General features: G+C 40.8%; 2 protein-coding genes across 2 annotated transcripts; one reads left to right on the forward strand and one right to left on the reverse strand.

Annotated features, from left to right (window-relative positions):
- The first annotated feature begins 7,399 nt into the window (after window positions 1-7,399).
- LOC146682277 (uncharacterized) lies at window positions 7,400-17,733 on the forward strand. Its single transcript, XM_085447560.1, has 6 exons — window positions 7,400-9,796; window positions 14,008-14,117; window positions 14,207-14,332; window positions 14,418-14,524; window positions 16,547-16,728; window positions 16,804-17,733. The coding sequence occupies exons 1-6, from the start codon at window positions 7,400-7,402 to the stop codon at window positions 16,954-16,956; spliced, it is 3,075 nt and encodes a 1,024-aa protein (XP_085303686.1). The 3' UTR covers window positions 16,957-17,733.
- A 3,617-nt stretch (window positions 17,734-21,350) lies between these two features.
- urp2 (urotensin II-related peptide) lies at window positions 21,351-23,723 on the reverse strand. Its single transcript, XM_085447415.1, has 5 exons — window positions 23,615-23,723; window positions 23,003-23,326; window positions 22,440-22,474; window positions 21,675-21,831; window positions 21,351-21,382 (listed from the first exon to the last, which is right to left on the reverse strand). The coding sequence occupies exons 1-5, from the start codon at window positions 23,709-23,711 to the stop codon at window positions 21,351-21,353; spliced, it is 645 nt and encodes a 214-aa protein (XP_085303541.1). The 5' UTR covers window positions 23,712-23,723.
- Between the last annotated feature and the right edge of the window lie 801 nt (window positions 23,724-24,524).

Consider the following 24,524-nt stretch of genomic DNA (forward strand, 5'->3'; position numbering starts at 1 on the left):
TTAGTGTTTTTTGATGAGGAGATTGTCCTATATATTGAGTTCCATTTTTAATACAAGAAGTTCAGGCTTTCTGCCGAGGACTTTGCTTTTGTGTATGTGAAATTTTCCCAAAATTAAAGCCATATTTATAAAGAAGAAAGCATCACTGTCCTTGTCTTTAAAATTATAATAGCCAAAGACAACATCCTTGTAGTATAGTTGAAAAGTAGGTAGAACAGAGTCAGTAATAAACTTGTGGAAGTCCTTCCAGAATTTACATGTAAATTTACATGACCAAAACAAATGAGTAACTGTTTCAGGTTGGGGTCTGCAGCCTTAAAGGCCGCATTTTAAGGCCGATTACGTCACAGCGACGTGACAAAGGCTGTCCCATTTCAAAGGCTTCTCAAAATGCGGCCCTCAAATGCGCCCTTCATTTCCCTGAATTTTAAGGACGTGGTGGTGTAGACTGCATAGCCCAACATATCCCAGAATGCATAGCGCGGCGGTGCGTGTGGACAATTTTGCCGAAAAAACGGTGGACGGCTGAAGTGGGGCAACCGAAGAGTAAACTTTTAAAAGTAAGTTAGTGATGTTGCCACAACCATACATGCCAACCCTCCCGATTTTTCCGGGAGAATACCGAATTTCAGTGCCCCTCCCGAAAATCTCCCGGAGCCACCATTCTCCCGAATTTCTCCCGATTTTCCACCCGGACAACAAAATTGAAAAACCATATCGCAGAATTCATAGCGCGGCCCAGACAATTCCAGTCTCCAACAATGACGGGTCCTCAGGTGGAAGCAGCCTCTGAATTTGGACACCCCGCTGTTTCCGGGCTGGCCAATAATAACAGTGACATTTAACGTATTTTATCCAATAAATAAACACTGTAAAATGTATTTAAACCCCCCCCCAACAGCCCTTTTGAACGTCTCCCTAGTATGGCCACAACACCTCACTCTTGGAGCACTTTTTTGCCACATGTATCGCAAACCACGTCTCAGCTGTTTGTGGAGGTAATATACGTCCGCACATGACTCCGATTACGCTCAGCCATTGTTGTGAGTGCGCACGCCAAAGGGCTGCGAGACATTTATACAGCCGTATTTCATACATGACTATGAAAGGCGGAAGAGGAAGTAGTTCCTTTGAATGTAGACAATCCGAATGTTATAGTTTCTTTCCACTGTGTTCCTGTTAATGATAAACTACAAATTGACTCTAAATTACTAAAATATCGATATTTTAATGTGAGAATCGATTCTAGAACATAAATGACTGGTATCGGAGGAATCGATATTTCAGGATCGATCCGCACATCACTAGTAAAATTGTTGGGCTTCATTTCTGTACTGAACAGTCATTTAAGATTAGTTACTTAGTTGTAGCTACTTAGTTGTAATATTACTCTTTCTGGGTCACAAAATAAACTTTTATACAGAGCCCCGCAAGGGACATGGGAGGAAAAAAAATTAAGATGAACTTTTGCGAGATCTCGCAAAACAAACTCGGGATCTCGCAAAACTTTTGCAAGATCTCGCAAAGGTAACTCGGGATCTCACAAAAGTTGAATTCAAACAATGGCGGCAGCTACTCAGTTGTAATATTAATCTTTCTGGGTCACAAAATACACTTTTAAGATATTTTGAGGCGTGAATGTAGCTGTGTAAACGTCAAATATCTGCTCGGTTTACAAGATATCACATATTTGCAAAAGTGCTCCGACGTTTTCGTAGATCTGACACCCACCATCTCGAAGCTAACAGGAGGTCCTACTACAGCCGGGAGGAACACCGCTCTCCCGGCACAGAGATCTCGCAAAAGTTCATTGTAATTTTTTTTCCTCCCATGTCCCTTGCGGGGCTCCGTAATAATCAGACCATGTCATAACTGCTTTAAGTCATACAGAATAGATATCAGAGCCTCAAACAGGCTGACTTCTGCTAAATGGGTCAAACTGGGCAGAAAGTCTACAAACACATAACATCCTTATAGAATATGATGTAACACTATAGATCAACTTAGCTCAGAATATATAAAGCATATAAACAGTTACAGCAATATGATGCAACAAACACAGCAGCTACTGATCCAAAATACTCAAAGCTTCATAGAACTGAAACCAACATTTAGTTTCTGAACATTAAACTTGTTGCTGCCTTTCATAGTGTGTAGCTTGAAGGCCCTGAGTACTTTCTCTCACACTGGAAACACTGGGATGATCACATTATTTGAACATACCTAAATCAGTCTTACCTAATAAGACTGATTCAGCACAGACAGTTATGTTAAACTTTCCTAGCAGTCCTTCACAAACAGGGAACAGTCTGTCTATTCTCTCCATCTGTCAGCTGCTGCTGGCTCTTCCTCCTCCTCTTCCTCACACACTGCTGAGTTTGTCCTGGTGGATCATCAGGGGTGCAAAGCCTCACAGATGATGTGCAGCAGTGGGTCCCTCAGTCTGTCCTCACTTTGGACACTTGCAGTCGTCACACCTGGACATCAAATGTGTGATAAGCTGCAGGATTCAAACACAAGTGTAACTTATAAACACATGTTCATACTTTTATTCCACAATCAGAGAGAAAGAAACAGAGAGAGAGTGCAGGACAGACAGACAGGTGGCAGTCTCAGGTGTACACACTGCTACAAACAGGAGGATTTAGTGTTTGTGTTATTACGAGTGTAAACAAGAAGAGTTCCAGATGGTGCAGTGGACACATGTGTGACTGCTGTGATTAAAGCATCTTTCTTTCAGCTTAACGAGTGAACCGTCAGCTCGTTCAAACACACGTTAAAGTGCGTTTGGCTCGACACCACCGAACAGAGGCAGCAATATAACATAGCTAACATTAACAGTGCAGTGGATCCTGCTTGTGCCCTGATGTTCAGGACTGCAAACCGAGCAGCATCACTGACTTTCAGCTTGTTGTGTTTGTGGATATATGACTGACTTTAATTATCCACAAAATCATCACAATCTCTGTAAGATTAAGGTCGACTATTGAACGGCGTATATTTGAAAGTAAAGGCTTTAAAACCAAGTTAGTACAAACATCACTGATGTCACATAACTTTGCCGACAGCCACAGGCTGATTGCCTCAATGCCACGGCGCATTGAAGCAGCGATTAAGGCAAAGTGTTTCCCAACCAAGTATTGAAGATTGACGTATCATTTTGAAAGTACCACATTTTGATTGATTTGTTGTAATCCTAATTTCTTTCTTTTTTCCTGCAAAAACTGAGAACTAAACAGTGATGTCTTGACCAGGGGCGGAGCGTGGGGGTGGCTTACTGGGCTTAAGCCCGGGTTGTTTTGTCAGAGGCCCGGGGTCTTTTGGGGTGTTATTTTTTCATAGTTAGATGTCTGGCTGACAACTGTATAAAACAAAAAGTACACACAATAGTCGAAGCACATAGTGCACACTGTGGGAATTTACGACTGTGCGTGAATCCCCCCTGATATTGGTATGATCCGAGCTCAGGCACTAAGCGACTGAGCGAGGGGGCGGGGCAGCTGCCGCCTGTGAGTGCGCTGTTGGAGAGACGGAGCCAGCCATACTAAGGAGAGCTTAAGTTTGACCAGGTACCAAAGAAAATCATTCGCACCGTACAAATAATGTAAATATGACGGTGCATCACGAAAGATTGATATCAAACTGATCACTTGACCAATATTACGTTATTGCTCTTCAAGTGAATCAACAAATGGCGAAATGAAAAGCCGAACAACAACAATGCTGTTTCTTTAGAGAGTCTTAGCTTACATGTGTGTTTATTTCATATTTTCAGTTGTTTCCCTCCACAGCTAAATAAATCGGTTTCAGTAATGCACTGATATACAAGAATGGACATAAGGGGCTTCTTTCAAAGAAAAAACTCTGGTAGTATTTTATATATTATGCTTTGTATGTTGTTCAGTATATTCCTATGCAAAACAAGAGGAACTTCAATACACAGCAGTATATTCACAGTTGAAACCAGATATTTACACTTTATGGAAAACACAAGAACATTTTTTTTACTGTACAACATCAATTTAGAGTAAACTTTTGTTTTAGATAAATATTGAAATATCTTTTGAATTAGTTAAATGTCAGAATAAAGAGAGACAGAGCTTCCTATTTATCATCACTTTCATCAAATGTAGGAGTACATGTACACTAAGTTTATTGTTAATTAATAAGAAACTCCAGACGATTCCATTCTGAGCTGAAGAAGCTTCTGATAGGTTCGTAGAGTCCATGTGAGTAAACTGGTGGCACAGCTGTGGATGCATATAAGGCAAAACACAGAGCCTGTTTCTGTGACATGGGAACATCAAGAGATGTCAACCAAAACACCAGGAACAGAACTGTGGAGCTCCATAAGTGTGGCTCAAGTTTGAATACAATTTGGTGCCATTTACAATTAAGAAATACAGACAGTTTCTCTCTTTACTCTGAAAGTTAACAAATATGTTATTGATAAGTAATAGTCAAAGGAGCTTGCAAAGAAAAGCAGACTTAACAATGTGGTGTATGCTGTACAGTGCAGCGAGGAATGCCCAGACCTCTACATCGGAGAGACCAAACAGCCACTTCACAAGCGCATGGCACAACACAGAAGAGCCACCTCCACAGGACAAGACTCAGCTGTCCATCTGCATCTTAAGGTCAAAGGTCACTCTTTGAGGATGCCAACGTTCACATTTTGGACAGAGAGGACAGATGGTTTGAAAGAGGAGTGAAAGAACCCATACAGAAAAGAAATAGTAAAAACTTATATGTGATTATTCATGAAAGTGGCCACTCTCACATTACTTTCATACATTGTTTTAGTAAGTATCCAAAACATACAAGTTTCATTATATAATTTTTCAAGGGATCTTATATCTGTTTTCACACTTATATGCTTTTCATACAAGTTTCACACAAGACAGATACAAACTTTATAAGATTTATATATATCTTTTCCATATGGGAAGCCATCTATGTCCACTGTGAGCGACCATCTTTGAACAGAGGCGGGGGTTTACGACACCAACTCTCTGCCATCTATAATCCAGTTTTGAGATCCCTCCCCAGACGCCTTAACGCCCACTCACATCCTGGGCCATCTGACCTCAGGAATTCGCATGATAAGGTGGGGCCAGGTTTCACAATGAACTCACCCGAAACTCTGGCTGATTGGGACCCACGCCCAGTTTCACACCTTGGCTCAGGCGATTAGAGGATCATCAGGGGTCCTTTTGTCCCTCTGTGGGGGGAAACTCCCACTAGCTTTATATCTGGGACTCTCCACCATTTGACCTTAGAACTGAAGAAACTTCTCGGATGAGAGGTGAAACGTCTTCAAGCAACTTAAAGAAGTCCAGACGCTTTTCTTTGCAAGCTCCTTTGACTACGATGACCTGGTTGACTGAAAACCTTCACCGACACATTGATAAATAATTTATTTATCAATCTAAAAAAAAATAAGCAATTAGTCTGATTTGATGTTACAATTAAAAAAGTGTTTGTGTTTTGATCTGAAGAGTGTGTAAATATCTGGTTTCAACTGTATATTTGATGATTGTCAGCACAGAGAGAGAGAGGAACAGAGAGGGAGAGAGAGGAACAGAGAGGGAGATGGAGAATGAGGACAGAACAGATGAACAAGAGCAGGTGAGACTCATATGTTAGTCAAATGGTTGTTTACCAAAAGTATCACCGTATCATAGGTCCTCATGTATCTCGTGTTTCTTTTTAGGTTTGCTATTTTTCAAATTTTATATTTATTAAGTTCTGCAGGCTTGTTTGCACAACAAGGATAAATAATTATATAAACTTTTCTCAATCTAAACAGAGTTCTTTGGTAGAATTAAAAAAATAAGTGTAGTGCAGGTCTATGATGATTTTTAGTGCTACTATCATCTAGCTTTCTGGTTCTGTCTTGGTTAAGTCCTCAGTAGTCCTGATTTTGAACTGTTGTAGTCCTGTTTTAATTCTGGATCAGTTCTGGGTCTGGTTGAATTGGGGATTAGTCCTCGTGTCTTGATACAGCCCTGACTTTGTTCTGCCTCGCTGCTTAATTAAAAAACTAGTTTAAGGTGTCCTGCATATGATATATATTTTTCCCTCTATGAAGTCATTCTTTTTTGAACAAAACTCAAAACAGAGCCAATTAATCTTTCAGTCATTTCTTACCCCCCCCCCCCCCCCCCCAAAAAAAAAAAAAAAAAAATCCCACATGCATACTACCCTTTAGGGCTAAGCCCCGGGTGTTTCAAATGTCTGGCTCCGCCTCTGGTCTTGACAGTATTCTCATTTTTTGAAATCCTGTTTTTGAGTTTTTTATGAGCTGGAAGCCCAAATTATGTAATTAAATAAACATCTAAGTACTTGAAACCCTGAATCTATAATATATGAAAGTTTAACGTTTTGAATGGAATTAAGGAAATAAATGAACTTTTCCATGATATTCATATTTTTTGGAAAGGGTCTGTAGGCTCTTCCTTCTCTAACCTTCTTACTCAAAAACAACACACTTTTTCTTTTATTGGTTTCAGCTGAATTAAAACAAAAACATTTTTCTGTTTCACGTGTCTGTGAAGCTTCTCAGTCATCCAGGTCGTCGTAGTCTAAGGAGCTTGGAAAGAAAAGCGTCTGGACTTATTCAAGTTTCTTTCATATCTTAATATCATCTATTAAAGATACTAGTATGACAAAATGAAGACAGCATTTAAACACGTTCATGTAGTAAACTGGGCTGAGAGTGCTTCAATAAAATAGTTCTGGTGAACCTGCACTGTACAAATAAAACTGAAGTTCACTAGATGTTGTATATATGGCTTTGTCTATCTACTGGAGGGTAGGTTTCGTAGATGTAGCTGTGATGTGTGGTTGAATGTGTTAAGAAACGCCAGATCAAATGGCGCTGGCCTCTGGGTGGCAGAGTTTAAGCTTGTGATCATGTGGGATCAGCCTTGGTTTAATCCCTTAGTGAGAGAGAGAGAGAAGAAAGCGAGGAGGCGAAACGTACTTATTGACGTGGAGCGGTGCCTGAGGCACAGTACTGATGAGAGAGCCCCATAACCATCTTACAGGGGAAATCTGGATTTTTCTTCTTGCTTTACTTTGGAACTTTGGAACCTCGTGTCACTCCTAGAGCTGTTACAGATGTCAAACTTTGGTAACCATCCATCTTTACTTTTTAGAATCTGGACTCGTCAGAAATCCTGTGAGACTGTATTCATTTGTTTTCTATCAGCGCTTTGATTTCCTCTGGGATTCAAGCTTAAAACTGGGAGTGTAAGTTTTACTCTTCATACCCATCTTTGAACTCTTCTAGAACGCCGGATCATTTTCACTAATTTTACATGTTATAAAGCTGCACATTCATCCTGCAAACTTGGACACTATCATTTCTTTCTAAATAAGTTGTGTTATTTTCCTAATGGCTCAATTAAGTTGTAGCCAAAGTCCAGACCTGCCAAATGGAGCCGTTGCCCACAGCCCACAAGGTATGTTTTCAGACCTGGATACCCACAGAATCAAAGACGACGCCGAGGAAGAAGAAGAAGATGATGATGATGATGAGGTGGAACTGGCAGAGGAGGTTGGGGAAGATGTTTTGATGGTTGCTGAAGCAGAACAAACTGAAGATGAAAGTAAAGAAGACAATGATTGGCAGAAAGGAGAGATTACACATGTGACCCTGTTATCAGATGGAGAAATAGGAGAGGGGGAGGATGAATGTGAAGTACTGGAAGAAGAGGTGAATGGAGAAATGGGAGCGGGAGATGGACATCAAGAAATAACCACCACACTGACAACAGACAAAGAATCTGAAGATACAAAGATGGCTGAAAATCTCTCTCTTTCCCCTCTATTGGTTGTGGTTGAACCAGGGAAACGGCAAATATTAAACAGCAATGGAGATGATGAAAAAGAGGAGGAAAGTGAAGAAAACAAACAAGGGGGAGAAACAGCAAGCGCAGGAACAGATGTAAGGCAGGAAAACATGGACGAAGGCACCGACGATCACGTGTCCTGTCTTCAGGACGGAGGTACTTCTGTGTGGGAGTCAAGAATCGGTTCCAACACATGTACTGGTGACCGAGGCGAAACAGAAACTGCTACTTTGCCCACTGCTGGCAACATAACAGAGGTTAATCTGAACATAGAAGTGGCTCCTTTTTCTTCTGGAATAAATGAACAGGCCAGCATCCAAGCTTCAGCTCTGGGCACTGATCACACACCAGTCGATAGAAGTGTTACAGCTGAAGAGGTGGCCAATCAAACCTACCAATTAGATAATGAGAGTCAAAATGAAATAAAAAACAATGATGGAGAAGATCCCTCAGAATCCATAAAACAGGAGGTTGTTATTGATAATCTTACATGGCAATGCCAGGGAGTCCAGGAGTGTGTAAATCATGGCTCTGAGATCCCCGTGAGAGCAGGAACCAATCAAACGGCACAAGAACCAGAGCTGACGGCCCTAACCTCTGAAGAACAGCCACAGTCAGATGGAGACACTAAAGCTAAAAGGACTGAAGACGTCACCCAGAAGGAGCAAGCAGAAGAGCAAGTTAACAACTTGGCAGAGATGGACGGGGGAGGAAAGAGTTCAGAAATGGAGGAAACGATAGCCAATAATGTTGCTGGAGAGTTAATGGGCCAAGAAGAGCACAGAGCAAGAAATGATCTAGAAATGCAAGAAGAAAAAGCTGCTAAGCTTGAAATACAAGCTATAACAGTTCCTCCAGAACCAGTGGGCCAGACTGGAGAAGAGGTACATACAGACACAAAGGACCAGGTGGAGGAAGCTTCTCTATCTGAGAAAGGCATCGAGGTGAAGCTCGACGGGACAGAAGGAGAGGACAAATCTGAGAAAAATGAATCCACAACAGAAGGAAGTGCTTTACAAGAGCATCCTTTGCAGCTCCTGAAAGAAGCAGACACAATTTGGAGAAACAACACAAAAGAACATCCACAGACAGAGATGCTTGTAGAATTTGAGACTGGAGGAGGAGCAGTAGAAGAGTCAATGGAAGGAGAAGTGGAGATGGCAGAAGAGCCAGTCACCGTTCTTGATGATGAGACTGAAACGATGGAGGAGAAGCCCAGTGAAAAATCAGAAGAAGTACATCCTTTCACCATTATGAGCGGTTCTGATGATGCCACAGACAAGATAAAAGATGAAGATCACCAAGTGCTGCCAGGAGATGAGGCCATACTGGGTAAAGAGGACATGGAGACACAGGACATAAAGCTAAAAGTGCACAACAGTGAGGCAGAGGCAGATCTAAATGAGAGCATTAAAACACTGAAGCAAACAATGGAGAATGGGTTCTTGTGTCCTGAGCCACAAGGTCTTAGGAAAGACGAACTGGGGAAAGTAAAAGTGCTGTCACCCAGGAGAAAAGATAGAGACTGGATTAAAACAGATCAGCCAGAAGAAGAGACGACTGCTGCTGAAAGGAAGGACTGGAGTAAAGAGCTGAGGCACATCAAAAAAGAGTTCTGGGAGAATGAGTGGGGAAGGAAAGAATGGGTGGATAAAGAAACGTCAGCAGAAAAGATCAGTTCACCGAGGAAGGCGGATTGGATAAATGAGCTGAAGTCAGTTATCAAAGATGAATCGCTGCCCAAAAAGAAAGACGAGCAGGTGAAGAAAAAGAGAGTGGTGCTGCTGGAACATGGTTGCTCATATGTCCCTCAGCGGGAGGCGATGACTGCAGAGACGAGGGAAGAGATCAAGGTGACCTCCGACAGGAGAGCGGACAGTCCTGTGGTGGACAGTAAAACACTGGAGAACCAACCCTATGAAATCTCCCTGTATGTCAAGGTAATCAACTCTTCCATGGTTCCTTTGGCCTGTGATGAATGCCAGACGGATAGTTATTACTATTATCATAGTGGGAATTTACAAAGAGCATTTTGTCATAATGAATAATGAATTAGTCTCTATGGAGAAGCTCATGATACAGCAAAGTGAAAGTGCACAGAAAATAAGCAGAGAAATATAAAGTTCTTGTGAGAACAGGGAGGACATTAGTACAAGAGAAAATCTGAAAATGAAAGGAAATATGATATGAATACACAAAAGAATTAGGAACAAGAAACACAGATAAAACTAATAAAGACTGATAAAACGTTATGAAATGTTAGCTTCATATATCAAAGACTTTTTCCATCCCACTCGCCATCAGGCCTCCGTCTGTGTTTGAACCTGATACAAACCTGAAGACGACTTCCTGAACATCAAGATCAGAGTATTGGCTCCATAAAATGTGACGAAAAAAACTTCAAGCTGTCCTGACTTAGAAAATAATTTTGATAAATATGAGACCTACGTTATAAAAATAAATTATTTGATTGTTTTTTTTTTAATTATTGTAAAATATTCGATGCTTCTAAATACTTGTGCAAAAAAAAGTGAAAAATACCACATTCTTTGTAAGAGTCCCAGAATCTGCGACGGTAAATACCTCAGTCATAAAGAATATGCATTTATCTTCTTATTTGTTCTTATTATGTTTTTGGTAACCAATTTTATAAGATACTAAGCCATCAGTGAAATTAGCACAATTATAGCTTTTAATAATTTTCCATGTTACACCATTGTTAGTGAAAACTTCCTTAATTACACAAAAATATCAGTTAATAACAAATAAATCTACACAGAGACTAAACGACCTTTATTGTTAATATTTCACTGCCACATATGTTATAAATGCATTTGTCGTATTAAGTAGAATTTATGCTTAGATGTGTTTTTACAGTCTTTTTATGTGGTACAAAAAGGATCCTGATTTTTCCATGGCATTCTACTTTAGCATTAAACATACTGATTCACTGTCAGTGTAATTTATTGATATTTCATGTACTTCCAAAAATACAGTCAATTTGTCTACCCCAATCCAAGTTTATTTATAAAGCATTTTAAAATAGCCAGCACACGATCAAAGTGCTGTGCAGTAAATAAGTTAATAACAATAGAATAAAATAAAACACATAATACATAAAGATTTGACTTAAAACAGCCTTATATTTTTTTTAAAAACCCAACAACATAAAACAACGTAGAATTAACTAAATAAAATAAAATAAAATAAAATAAAATAAAATAAACCAACACTGGATCTGCTACAGCAAAAGCACAATCAGGGGCAGCTGATCAGCTGACCTGAGAGAGCGGGTGGGTGTATAAGGCTGTAGCAGCTCAGAGAGATAGGATGGGGCGAGGCCATGGAGAGCTTTAAAAGCAAATAAAAGAATTTTAGAAATGAATCCTGAAAGAAATGGGCAGCCAGTGAAATGAAGCTAAAATAGAGGAAATGTGCTCAAACTTCAGACGAGCTGCAGCATTTTGCACCCTCGGTAAATGACTTCAGATCACAGTCCACTTTGACCCCCAGGTTTGTGACAGCTGGCTTAACATATTGGGTCAAGGTATCTAAATACACATTGGGGGTCTCAGTGGGGCTACCAAACACCATCACCTCAGTCTCTTTATCACTGAATTTTAAAAAGTTAAGAGACATCCAAGCCTTAATTGAGACACTGAAGTAATGGCTGTGTGGAACATGAGCCTTTGTTCTGCAGAGGGACATAGATCTGACAGTCAGCACCATAGAAGTGAAACGCAATGCTGTGTTCTCTCATCAAACCAAGAGGAAGCAGATACAAAGAAAAGAGGCTGAGAGCTGAGCACAAACAAACACAACACTGGCAGTGACAGACGGCAGACACACACAATGTATAGAACCGATGTTTGCAGTGCAGCAGAGAGGGTTATAGAGCCCACGAAGGCTGTGACAGCAGCTCAGGTGATACCTGCTCAGTAAAGTGTGTGGAGATGTCACTGGTGTCTATAACTTGTTACCCACATGTAGTGTCACTGGTGCCTGAAACTTTGAGGCTGTAGCAGCTTCATCAGTATGTTAATCAAACTCTGACTTTAAACTGAGACGCTGAGAGTTTCCTGTTCCAGAGCAGCTGAATTAGTTCAATAAGCTCAACTTTGTGTGAGGACGCAAAGAGAGTCATGACCGGTGGAGCTCCACCACATTTCACCATAGGAAGAGCAGTGACTCCACTTTAACACAACATGCTGAATTAAATAAAAACTCTTTGAATAATTATTCAGTAACACTGAGAGAATGTAATTTTTCTATATATAGAATAAGATTATTTCTGGTTGTACTGGATAAAAATCTGTAATAAATATAGAGAAAAGTGCTTAAATGTTTCCCATTTCTAATCTCTTCTAATATTCAGCCTTCACTGACAGACGGTGCGTGTGACTGCTAGTGCTCATAGTTCCCTGAAAACAAATTTCAGACACAGAAGCCTTCAAAATGTTCTTTGATATCATGATTTACAACCTCAATCTGTGAACACATTTTAACCCGAGAACCTAGCATCACGAGAGTTAGAAGGATGGAGACTACGTATTCTGAGCTTGCTGCTTCATTGTAGGGTTGTTATCTTACTATATAAAGTGCCTGGAAGCAACTGAACTCAGGGGATGATTAATCCATGACTGCTGATCACTGCACACAAAATAGAAAACTAATATCTAATTGGAATTTTTGTAAAAATGTAAAATGTGAGTTTGGCAGAAATGTATGAATAAGCACAGCTGTCTGTCAGCTGGTTCTCTCACACAAACTTGTTAGCTAAGCTTGCTTCCTGGAATAGAGCAATAAACTTAAACGGCTGCCTGTAAGAGTCACTGTTATTATTAATGTGGCAGAACCACAGCCACAGTTGGGTGTCAGACACTGGACAGGAAAAACAAACTGAACAAGAGCTGAGCTCTCTCACAGTGAACATCAACAATCTGCAAAAATGAACAACAAGAGTGACCAAACTGGAGCACCACCCCAGGACCGTGACAGACAAACAGCAAGTGAAAAAGCTAATCTTGATCTGCTTATCTCATCCCATTAAGACAGTGCTGTTCTAATCCATCGCCATGGTAACCCACATTACTTAATGCATGTAATTTTAAATGAGATTTGAAAAAGATTCAAAGTACATGAAGCTTGCACTTCTGTGACCATTGTGTGCTCTGTGCTCTGGTTCAACAGCATCCTGAGAATAACTTTCATTACCTGAGAGATTTAGCACAAATACCCGAGCGTCAGCCGCGTCCACGTAACAAGCTTGTTCAAACAAAGCCTTCCTTTGTCACGGGCCCTGTGGGCAGCACAGATGGAGGTAGATACAAATATTATGTAGAAGTTCAGGTTTCCTTCTCTGTGGTCTAGAAAAGCTGTAAATCCTCACATCTGAGGATTTCTTTAAAACAGCACGATCATGAAAATCTTAAAATAAGCATTTTACTTTCAACTTATGCTGAAACACAGTTTCTGCTTTTGTTTGTAAAAGAGTACAGAATGAAATAGTCTGAATAGTGCTGGTGTGCTATGTTAATCTCAGCAGTCTCGCTGGGTAAGCTGATTATCCTCCTGTTTGTTACTGAGAGCTCAGAGCTGTTGCAGCAACATTCAGTATGAATTCTTTACTCACAGGAAAACTGTTTTACACAACACTCATAGCGCAAAGATGAAGCACGTTGCTTATAAAAGTTATTGATCACGTTACTCTTTACATTACTCCTCTGCGAGATCATTTTTTTAGAATTTCTTTCCAGTATTGGATCTCTAACAGTGACCATACTGAGATATTTATCCCAATTCAGCTAATAATAGGACACAGACACATTTTAGTTGTGTTAGATTCACCTGAACTTCAACAGATAGCTGATGTGCGTGTGTATTCACATGGGAGAGAAACAGGAATTATCATGCAGAGGATATTCTCCTGTACATCTCTGTTAAACACAGAGTCCAGATTTATTCAGTCAAATTAATTATAATATGAGAAAAGAGATGTAAGATCTACACTCACACCGTATCGTTCTTTTGGGGTTTTATTTCTTTATTTCCTTCATCCACCCATTTGTTCTGCTGTTCATAAGTGAAGCACTACAGTTTTTATCCATAGATCACCTGCAGGACACGTGATGACTGGTCTTTGTGTGTGTAGGCAGGAAGTGATGGACAGAGCATCGGAAACTGTCCTTTCTCTCAGAGACTCTTTATGATCCTGTGGCTAAAAGGAGTCATTTTTAATGTCACCACAGTCGACCTCAAGCGGTAACATGGTGCAGACGCATACACGTATTCATACAGTGACTATGATACACATGAGAGTGACCACATGCGCCTGACTTTTGGGTTATCAGGAAGCCGGCTGACCTCCACAACCTTGCTCCAGGAACCAACCCTCCTTTTGTGACCTTTAATGGTGAAGTCAAGGTTGATGTCAACAAGATAGAAGAATTCTTGGAGGAGAAACTGACTCCACCCCGGTATGCAAGCACACATTGAAAGACATGTGTTTGCGATGGGAAGCCGTGTTGAGGTTAATTTCAAATTTCTCCATTTTGTCTCCAGATATCCCAGACTGGCTCCCAAACATCCAGAAGCTAACACAGCTGGCATCGACATCTTTGCCAAATTCTCAGCGTACATCAAAAACTCAAGAAAAGACACAACAGATGGTAAGAAGGGACACAGTTAGGTTGGAAACATGTATTCAAGAAAGTTAGTAAGGTGTGTGTGTGGTTTGTTTGTGACTGCAGCATAAAAAAACGCCTTGGCTGCATTTTTAGGTAAACAGCTGCAAAAAGCTTTGTTTGCATAACTCAGTTACTTTTTTGAAGAAGTAACTATATAATTAACTGCCCAACATTGGTCATTGTTTACTGTATTTTACAGACAGAGTTACAGACTCTCTCCCAGACCACAGACTCAGAATACAAGTCAGAGCTTTATATAAAAAAAAAGAAGAAAGTTGGAGTTGAAGTTATTTTTCCTTCCAACAGTGTTAACATGCTACAGGTCAGGAACAAGATTTTTTTAAGTTTTCATTGTAAGTGGGCTAAAGCAGTTCATTAAAAGTCGTCTAACATAAATGCTGTAATTTGATTACTTTAATAAACATGTGACTTGGATGGACTGGATGCTGGCGTGACCACAGTGCACACGTCTGCTGTTGCTCACAGTGGTCCAAGGGACGCTCAGGGAGTTTGTGTGAGGGAACATTGGTCATGGCCATGCAGTGTTATACAGATGTTAAACTATATTAAACTATAGAAGATGGAATACGCAGACTTTTCCTCGTTTTATATTGGAAAATTGAAACTATTTAAACTAAAGCTGTTTTCCCATGCCGTACCTCTGTGGGGAAACCCTCACCATAACTTACTCTTTTTCTTCTTGAATAATCAGGCTCAATCTCAGGTGACAGAGCTCATGGTATCACCTGAACAGAAAGCTCTCAGATTGTTGACTCACTTGTGCTTCTCAGGATATTTAAGAGTAGAATGGGAGGCAGAGGCTGTTTTGTGGAATCAGCTCCCAGTTTGGATTCAGGAGACAGACGCCCTTTTAAGATGAGCTTAAGACTTAAAACTCTCCTTTGTGATAAAGCATATTGTTGGGAGGGTAGCTCAGGTGACCCTCAAAGACCCTTAAAGTAATCATGTATTTTTTGAAAAACAGTATTCAATATGTTTAAACTATAAATGATTTGCAAAAAAACCCAAACAAACCTGCAAATATTTGCATTTTATTAAAAGTCTTTTGGAAATGGTGAATACTGGTGTGTAAATAAGGAGCTGGTTGTTGTGGAAAACATCAGTGTTTGTTCAGATAGTTCATCCTGTCAATCACATCAGCGTGTGATTGACAGGATGTCATGTCATCCTCAGACCTGACATGGGCTGCCCACATTCAGGTCCAGACCAAAAAGGCTAGGCAGCGCCTGTATCACCTACGACAACTGAGGAAGTTCAGGGTCTCTCCAAAGATCCTCAGGATTTTCTATACAGGCGCTGTGGAGAGCATCCTCACACAGAACATGACATCGTGGTTTGGGAACAGCTGTGTGAAGGACCAAAAAGCTCTCCAGAGAGTGATCCGTACAGCAGAACGCTGCTGCAGGATTGCTCTCCCCCCGCTTCAGGACACCTACACCAGGAGATGCCGGACTAGAGCAGCGCAGATACTGAAGGACCCGTCCCATCCTGGCAACAAACTGTTCCAACTTCTGCAATCTGGTAGAAGGTTCCGCATCTTCCGGGCAAGGACAGAGAGACTCAAGAGGAGCTTCTATCCCCAAGCCATCCGTGCCCTAAACACACACACCCGCCCTCTCACATCATCTATAATTGACTGAGTCAGGACTCTTCCAGACACTAAACCAAGGCACAATGTACATTTCAATTCCTTTAATTTTAAATATGTTTATATTGTCTATCCTGTAAAATAGTCAGATGTCTAGTCATATTAATGTACAGAATTCACCTGCTTGCTGCTACTACTGCACATTCACCCAATGTACATACTATATGTATATATATATAATGTTTTTCCTCTACACCCCCCCAATTTTTTTGCACATGTCGAGGAGCGTGTCAGGCTACATTTCACTGTGTTATACTTGTATAACTATGCATGTGACAAATAAAGAACCTTGAACTTGAACTTGAACTTGAACTTCTCTCCCTCTGACTTTGTAGCCTTACAGAAAGCTTTGTTGAAGTCTCTTCAGCGCCTTGATGACTTCCTAAGGACTCCCCTGTCTGCAGAGATTGATGCTGATGTCTTAGGAGATGTGCCAGAGTCAACTAGGAGCTTCCTAGATGGGCCAGAGCTCACCTTGGCTGACTGCAACCTGCTGCCCAAACTCCACATTCTAAAGGTCTGCAGCTTATTCAGGTTGCTAGAACGTTTACATGAGCCCATTGTTGGTTATTTTCTATGCCTTTTTTCTCAGGTTGTAGCAAAGAAATATCGTGGCTTTGAGATTCCTCGGGAGATGACCTGCGTGTGGCGGTATTTGAACCGTGCCTACCAGAGAGAGGAGTTCACCGGCACCTGTCCTGCTGAGAGGGAGATTGAGTTTGCCTATTTGCATGTTGCAAAATGAATTAAACAAAATGTAGGGCAGCGTATAAATCAAGGAAATCAAGAAATATGTAAAGAACATAAGGAAAACTAGTAAAGAGGAAAGCACTAACACACGGGTCTGTGTGTGTGTGTGTGTGTGTGTGTGTGTGTGTGTGTGTGTGTCATCTCTATCTTGACCATTTTAAAAATGATGACAACACAACTACTTCACTTTTCAGATAATGGCAGGACCGTGTCACTGCAACACTGACTCTGACCGTTGTATACACACACACACACACACACACACACACACACACACACACACACACACACACACACACACGGACACACGGACACACACACACACAGCGAGAGAGTGAGAGACGCAGTCTCAAAGACAACAATTATCGCAGCCTTGACTTTGTGATCAATAACAACACTCAGTTTATAGGAAATCAAAATGATTTTTTCATCTTTTATTCTATTTAAAGTGAAAATGTTAATGATGTTCATTTCACACACCATTAAAATCCCAACATGGAAAGATCTTATTTTTCCAGTGTGATGTGTTTACTCCTTAGCTAGTGATTCAGTTCTATCACTGCTGATTTATAATCACTGCTCATGATCTACTTCGTGATAATAGAAAATGAAAACATAAAGCATTTGTTAGGTAGTAAAGAGCACAGTGTGTCTCAACAAAACAGATCAATAACACACTGATGTGTGCTCATGCAGTGGGACTGTTTAGTGTAATAATCTTGGAAATACTTTGAATCTTACGCTTGTCACTAGCTGTGTGTGGCCGTGCTTTGATTCTGGATTTGTCTACTGTAAATGTGTTTTTGATGGATGCAGATCACAGTTCACTCTGATTCAGCCGTGCTTGTCCCAGTATTAGAATCATTTTGTTCTTCATGTACATGCTCAGTGCTAGAATTAAACTGATTGGATCACTTTGTGGACTTTCTTTGCCTTTGCTGTCTGTGTTGCAGCCCTTCTATGTAAGGTATACATGAATGTAATCAAAGTGAAAACATTTCCTGAAGGCAGATCTGACGGTGCATTGTTAGAATGGTGAGGAGACTAAAAGCAGTCAGCATTCAGAATAGTATTATGGTCTGTACAAGGGCAGAATCTCCAGGGGGGTCAGGGGGGTTATGACCCCCCCCCCCCCCCCCCCCAATAATCAGACCCAACCAATATAACCCCCCCAATAAAATTATGAATATTCTTGCATAAATAGGCTGTTGCTTTTCTTTATTCATTTCAGGTATTACCAGCAAAATAGTCCCATGTTTACCATCTGGGAATTTACCCAGATTTATTTATTTATTTAAACGGAGCTCCAGAGACCCCCTAACCTCCTAACCCCTAACCCCCCAATGTTCAGCACAAAGTTACTCTAAAGTTATCTTTCTAGTAGTATGTCGATTTTTGTTGTATTATGACATCCAGAAAGTATCGCAAATAATTTTATTTTATGACATCAAACTGTATGCCAAGAGTGAACAAGACATCAGTGCACTGATCTACACCACCAAGATCTACTGCAATAACACTGGAATGCTATTCGGACTAGAGAAATGTAGTCGGATAACAACAAAGGACAGCTCGAGGAAATCCAAGACAGGAACTTGGGAACAACAGGCAAATAGAAACCATGAAGAGACTGCTGGGAAAGCTGCAAGCTGCAGAGGGTCAGGCAAGTCCTGTGGAGTCAGATGAACGGTGGGATGTCACGGTTCTGGGTCAGTTCTGACGCAGCATTTTGAGTTGTCATTGTTTATTTTTTTGCATTATGGATTATTTTCTTATTCTCTGGTGCTTTATTATTATAAATATATATGTCTTATTCTTGGTGAGGGATTAGTTCTTCGGTTGTGTCTTATGTTTAGTATAGTTTGAGTTCCATGTCTTATATTCTTTCTGTCTGCCTCTCAGTGTCAAGTCTGCGTCTTTGTGATTTGTGTGTTGTTTCCTGTTTTATTTTGAAGGATTGTGTCTTATGTCAGTGTGTCCAGCATCGCTCCCCCTGTCTCGTTAGTCTAATTTCTCCCAGCTGTGTCTCCCTCCTGTTGCCCATTCCCTGATTACCGCCCTGTGTATATAAGCCCTGTGTTTTCCTGTGCTTTCCTCTGCTCTCTGTTGCATTGTACCCTCAGATCCTGCCTGTGTGTTCCAGTTTGTGTTTTCACGGTTTGGTTTCTTTTTTTGTTTGGTGCCAGCAATAAAACTGAGGTTCTCAGTTACATTTATGTCTCCAAGTCCTGCATTTGGATGCTCATCTCCGCCTGCCCGCACACAGAGCCCTGACAGAACGACGAGACCAGGATGGATCCAGCGGACTCACTTTTAGCTTCAGTGGGGGAGTATCACCGGCGTGGAAACCAAAAATAGAGAGGGCATAGCCTAATGAAACAGGAAAAGACTGCCGTGTAATGCCTTTATTTCAACAAAGTAACTGTATTCTGAATACCACCTTTTTAAACGGTAACTGTAACGGAATAGTTACTCATATTTTGTATTTTAAATGCGTAACGGCGGTACGTGTACTCCGTTACTCCCCAACACTGCATATATACAGTTTAGTGCCCAGCAACATGGTTCATAAAATAAATCACGTTTGTAGTTGCTGTCCTGTGAGGACCACTTATCTCTGAAAAACTAGTCAGCTCAGAAATACAGGCCTTCATTTAGATTTTTTAAAGCACATTAAGTAAGTTAATAATTTAAAAAAATCAGCTGAATTAAAGGCTTGAGCAAACGCTTTAACTGTAAATATCTACAGGGGATTAAAAATATGAATGAAAATGAATTTGGAGCTGCTGGTTAAAGACAGTACATTCAGATAATCTCATAGATGTTAATAAGTACTGCTGAGCCTGCATTTTATTAGATCAGATATGATTAGAGCTGCCATCCCCTCTCTATCGTAATCAGAGCTTTCCTTGTTAATGTACTAAAATTTATTAACGGCTTTTTTATTCTCCATCTTCTCTTCATCCCACATGTTAGCCAAAGTAGGTACAAAGAGGAGACTCGTATTACGCTGACAAACCACTGAGGCTCTTTTACTTGCTAATGCTAGCTGTATATGAAGCGCAGATAGTAAGTGATCTCAGAACAGTGAAAGGTCAGTCAGTGGTTGCTTGTGCCACATGCTGGTCTCTAATCAGTTTATAGTCAAAGGCCAGTGGTTTATCCACAATGCTTACGCACAAACCATCAGAAAAACCTCCTGGCCTCTCATCTTGCCCACTAAAGTAATTGACTGACACACCTTCAAAACAGCAAGGGTTGCATTCCCTTATGAAATTTAAGCAAGGGCAGCAGACTGTAGCTAACTGTGGCCACAAGAAGGCAGCAGTGTAAAGGCTGGATGCACAAATTATTGCCATGCGAGGATAGACTATTTTTAGATATTTTCCTGCTACATCACTGCTACAGTCCACAACCTAACCACTGTCCATGTCCATCATGTGCTCAAACAGTGGTGTGATGTTTGATATAATAGCCTGCTCTTGGTCCTGTGCTAGACTTTTGACTTTCCAAAGCAGTGTATGCTTGAATCATTGTGGTAAATAAAAATAGACAAAATGATTGTGATTGCAAGGTCAAGCACATTTAACACAGAGACTTGTATATAATCACCAGCTGGATGACAATGACGCTGACTTCTGCAGAAACCCTTTGAATGAAGTGACCCAGAATTTACATACCCGGACACCAAATACTCACAGTCCAGTTTCCCCAGAAACGCCCGGTTGAAGAATTCACTGCTGGTCTGGACATAGGCTGGTTTGACTACTGAGGCTAGCTGGTGTCACTCATCAAATACTATTAACTCTGATGATGATTTAGTGTCAGATTGCAACATACTGCTGCTGAAGCTGTATCTAAATAAAGTACTGTATTTGATCTCAGCTCAACAACCAGTGTTACAAAATCCTTTAAATACAAACTGTGTAATCAAAGAAAAACCACAAAGTGAAGTTACTGTTTCAGATCTCTGACTGTAGGAAATAAAATGGCAGCCTTTGTCATCACAGTCAGTATTTGCTATGCAAATGATAAACTTTATTTAAAATATGGCACACACATTGAAAAACTGACGCGTGTCTGTCTTATAAAGGAGCGTAAGGGTTAACAAGTGTGTGTGTCTTGACCAAGGGTGCACAAGGTTTGTTTTGACTGGTCTGTCTTGTTAGTTGATGCATGAATGAAAAGGTCCAAGGCTGGCGCCGGCCTGGTTCGGCACGAAGATCTTTCTGTTGTCATAGCCACAGTTTCTTAGCACTCAAAAGTCAGGCAGGAGATACAGAAGAGGATGGAGGCTGAATAAAAAATGGAGACGCATACTTGGGTAGATGGAAGGATGAGCGAAAGGAAGAAGATGAGACACAAAAGTGAGCCGCGGCTGGAAAGCTGTCATTTCTGAGAGCAATACTTCCAGAAACACACTGTGGAAGAAGCAAAGAAGGAACACGTGGTTATAAATCAGTCTGAAGACATGCTGGTGAAAAAGCTGTGACAACACCTCAAAGAGCAATGATAAATTCATGCACACTAAAAATTGCACACATAATTATGCACTCCAGTCCCCAAGAACTGCCGCTCTGCAAATGTGCTGCATTAATCAAAGCTGAATGAGAGCAGCTTGGCTTAATACATAAATAGGTTTGACCTGTTTATTATTATGGTCTGTCAACCAAATACACCACCTGTCAGAAGATATATACTAACTTTGCTCACCTCTTTTGTTGGTCTTCTTGGTCTGTGGTGGGAAGGACTTCCTACAGTTTCGACCAGTCAGGCTTGGGATGACGTCTGCACTGGCTTTGGATGCAGTGCTGTCAAGTAACACTGGGCACGCAGTGGTGGGATTCACCGCTCCTTCAGCAGCAGTGAGCTTCCATCACAACGGTAACAAAAAGATTAAACTGGCTGTCAGCAATCAAAGCACGAGTCATCAACGAGATACTTTCCTTCTCCCCCCTTTTAAGAATGCAACCACACAAACATCATTGGCTGTTTTACACTCCTATACGTGGAAATTGTTACATAGTGGCTTTGCTTGGATTTCAAGACATCCTCGTTTCTGCACCCTGTCACACTCTGGTTCATTTAATCCTTTGGTCAAAGTTCTTTATTGCTGGATTTAAGAAGTCATGTTCAAAATGCAACCAGCACTTCATTAGAACTGCCCACCTTTGGGACAAAGACCAGTGTTTTGAATAAAACTAAACAACAAGCCAGTTTTCTCTTCAGATAGACTATTAACCTGCAAGCAACCAAAGACTACTCAAGCAAGTGAATAATGCAGGGAGCACAAAATTCTCATTTCTTGTCAGCCAATTCACGTATCTGTTTTCTTTATGTCTAATTTGAATGCAGTTATTTTGCATGTTTCTAATCTGACTGACCACTTGAACCGCTTCAGACTGCGGGCCCTACTAAGTGACATTTGTTCATACATTCATGCAGCACTCAGATCTTTAGACTTTGGGTCTAACTTACCACTTTCTCTTTCCCCCCGGCATTTCTGCTGCTTACTGAAATGAAAAACAAAACAAAAATGTCAGGAAAGCAGAGGTCACTTCTTGGTTTAGGCCAAGCCTGTAAATACTGTGCAGTCCTGAGTCTCTCCAGACATTACCTAAGGAGCTGCATGTTTGAGTTAGTCTGATGTTAAATAGTCTTTAATGCAGCAACTTGTAAGTACAAAGTGTTTTGAAATGAACTAATATTTTTCTAGTCTAGTCAGAGTACTCAAAGAACTTTAAAAAACATATTCACAAAGGCATATTCATTCATTCTGGTGGAGACATCGAGGTACATGGGGAGGGGCAGGTGATTGACTGATGCTCTGATTATCTGATCTCCTCCTTCGTGCTGTGATAAAGGCCAATGGTAGAAAATATCCCAGATACAGTGTCTTAATGTGGGAGAGATATTCTTTATGTTGAGACCTTTCTCTTGGCGTTTTCTTTCTGCTAATGCTGGAACCTTAAAGAGTAATACATTTTATAATACAATGAAGAAGGAAATGCATAAAAAAGTTAAAAGAAGAGTGGTATTACCTCGTGGCATGATGGTAAGCTGTGAGCTCCGGGTTCTGTTAAATGCCCGGTGAAATTCCTCCAGGGCTGAGATCATCTTCTGCAGCTTGGCTTGTGTACCAGGACCAGCTGTGTTGCTGTTGACCACTGGTTGCTTGGACTTGGTGTCTGCAATAGTTCTTGTGGCAGTTCGGTCAGTGGTTTGTGCTGTACCATCATGTTGAGCTGCTGTGCTTTTGAGGAGCCAGTGCTTCAGGTATTGGTTTGAATTGAATGCTAAGGTCTTCTGTGGAACAGCTGAGACATGAAAAAGACTACGAAGGGAACGTGGTTGTTTCACAAAGCCTACAAAACAAATAACAATAAAGCGATTAGGCTGGCTTTTCCATGAAGAGCGTGCACAGAAACACAAGAAGCTGCTATTCGGTTCCAGCCATCATACACCTTCTTTTGAAACGATTGATGCAAAGACCGAGGCTGAAGACTGAATGACTTTTTTAAAAACTGTGACGTGCTTTAAATGAAAGCACAGTTTTTTTAAACACAAACAAACCTTTAACCAGTAACTCTTCAAGAATAAGGAAATGCCGGCTATGAGAATTAGGCGGTCTTGTATTATTAACATTTTTTTACCTCTTTCATCAGCTGCTGCTTCCACTTGCATCCCTAGAATCATCAGAACGTGCAGGATGAACGCCATCCCCATCAAAGCTGTTGCTCTGTTTAGCATTGTGGCTTTAGTTGAAAAAGAAGAAAAGATGATGCTCAGGCCTGAAGTCTATATGAATTTACTTTTTCTGAAAGTTTCAAACTTGGACTAAGAATCTTTTTCCCACAGTGTTTTTGTTCTACAAGTTCTCAGTCTGTATTGTTTCTCCTGATGCTCAAATTATCCATCCAAAAAATGAGCTCTGGAGATTTTCTGGGTTCTTTTAGTGACTTGTCTATGGAGAGTCTGTCGTTTCCAGTTTACTCAAAGAGATAATCAGCGTTATCTTCAGGTGTGATACTACACCTAAATTGGTATTTGTCAATTAAATCTCTGCAGCTTCTCTAAAAAACCTACAGTTCAGCATCAGTTTCATCTGTGAAACAGAGAAAGTTTTTCTTTTCATAATCCATGGATGCACCTCTCAAAGAAGGCTTGTCAAGAGTGTGTTGCTTTTTCGGACACAGTCAGCGTACCTCGCTTTTATAATCCTTGGTTTGTCCCAGAGCGTCAGACTGATTTCTCAGCATCAACCAATGAGACCTGAAAGGCCACGTAGCCCAGCCCTTCCTCCTCGATGGGTCGGTGACATTTGGAGAGTGTGGCGGCAAGCTTTGTGTGTTTGGTGTCAGCTGTATTGTTTTGTGAATCTGGTGTCTGTGTGTGTGTGCTTAGGCTTGTGTTTAATATGTGTGTCTTGTGTATGTGGACATGGCTGTATAAGCAGTGATAAGGTAGTTCTTAATATGTTTGCTCAGGGGCCACAGAAAAAGAAAAGCATTCTGACGCATGAGGGCTTGGAGCCTCCGACTGCACACACACACACACACACAC

The sequence above is a fragment of the Copadichromis virginalis genome, linkage group LG23, assembly GCF_057382275.1.
Source record: "Copadichromis virginalis isolate Kocher_CV1m ecotype Utaka linkage group LG23, C_Virginalis_male_GT1.1, whole genome shotgun sequence".
In the NCBI taxonomy this organism is placed as follows: domain Eukaryota; kingdom Metazoa; phylum Chordata; class Actinopteri; order Cichliformes; family Cichlidae; genus Copadichromis; species Copadichromis virginalis.

Excerpts from the sequence above, each read along its gene's own strand:
- LOC146682277 (XM_085447560.1), top strand. The coding sequence starts at position 7,400 with ATGGCTCAATTAAGTTGTAGCCAAAGTCCAGACCTGCCAAATGGAGCC. Across the intron at positions 9,797-14,007 it reads AAATCTCCCTGTATGTCAAG|GCAGGAAGTGATGGACAGAG; the intron begins GTAATCAACTCT and ends TTGTGTGTGTAG. Across the intron at positions 14,525-16,546 it reads AAGAAAAGACACAACAGATG|CCTTACAGAAAGCTTTGTTG; the intron begins GTAAGAAGGGAC and ends CTGACTTTGTAG.
- urp2 (XM_085447415.1), bottom strand. The coding sequence starts at position 23,711 with ATGCTAAACAGAGCAACAGCTTTGATGGGGATGGCGTTCATCCTGCAC. Across the intron at positions 21,832-22,439 it reads CCGGGGGGAAAGAGAAAGTG|CTCACTGCTGCTGAAGGAGC; the intron begins GTAAGTTAGACC and ends TTGTGATGGAAG. Across the intron at positions 21,383-21,674 it reads CAAGAAGACCAACAAAAGAG|TGTGTTTCTGGAAGTATTGC; the intron begins GTGAGCAAAGTT and ends CTTCTTCCACAG.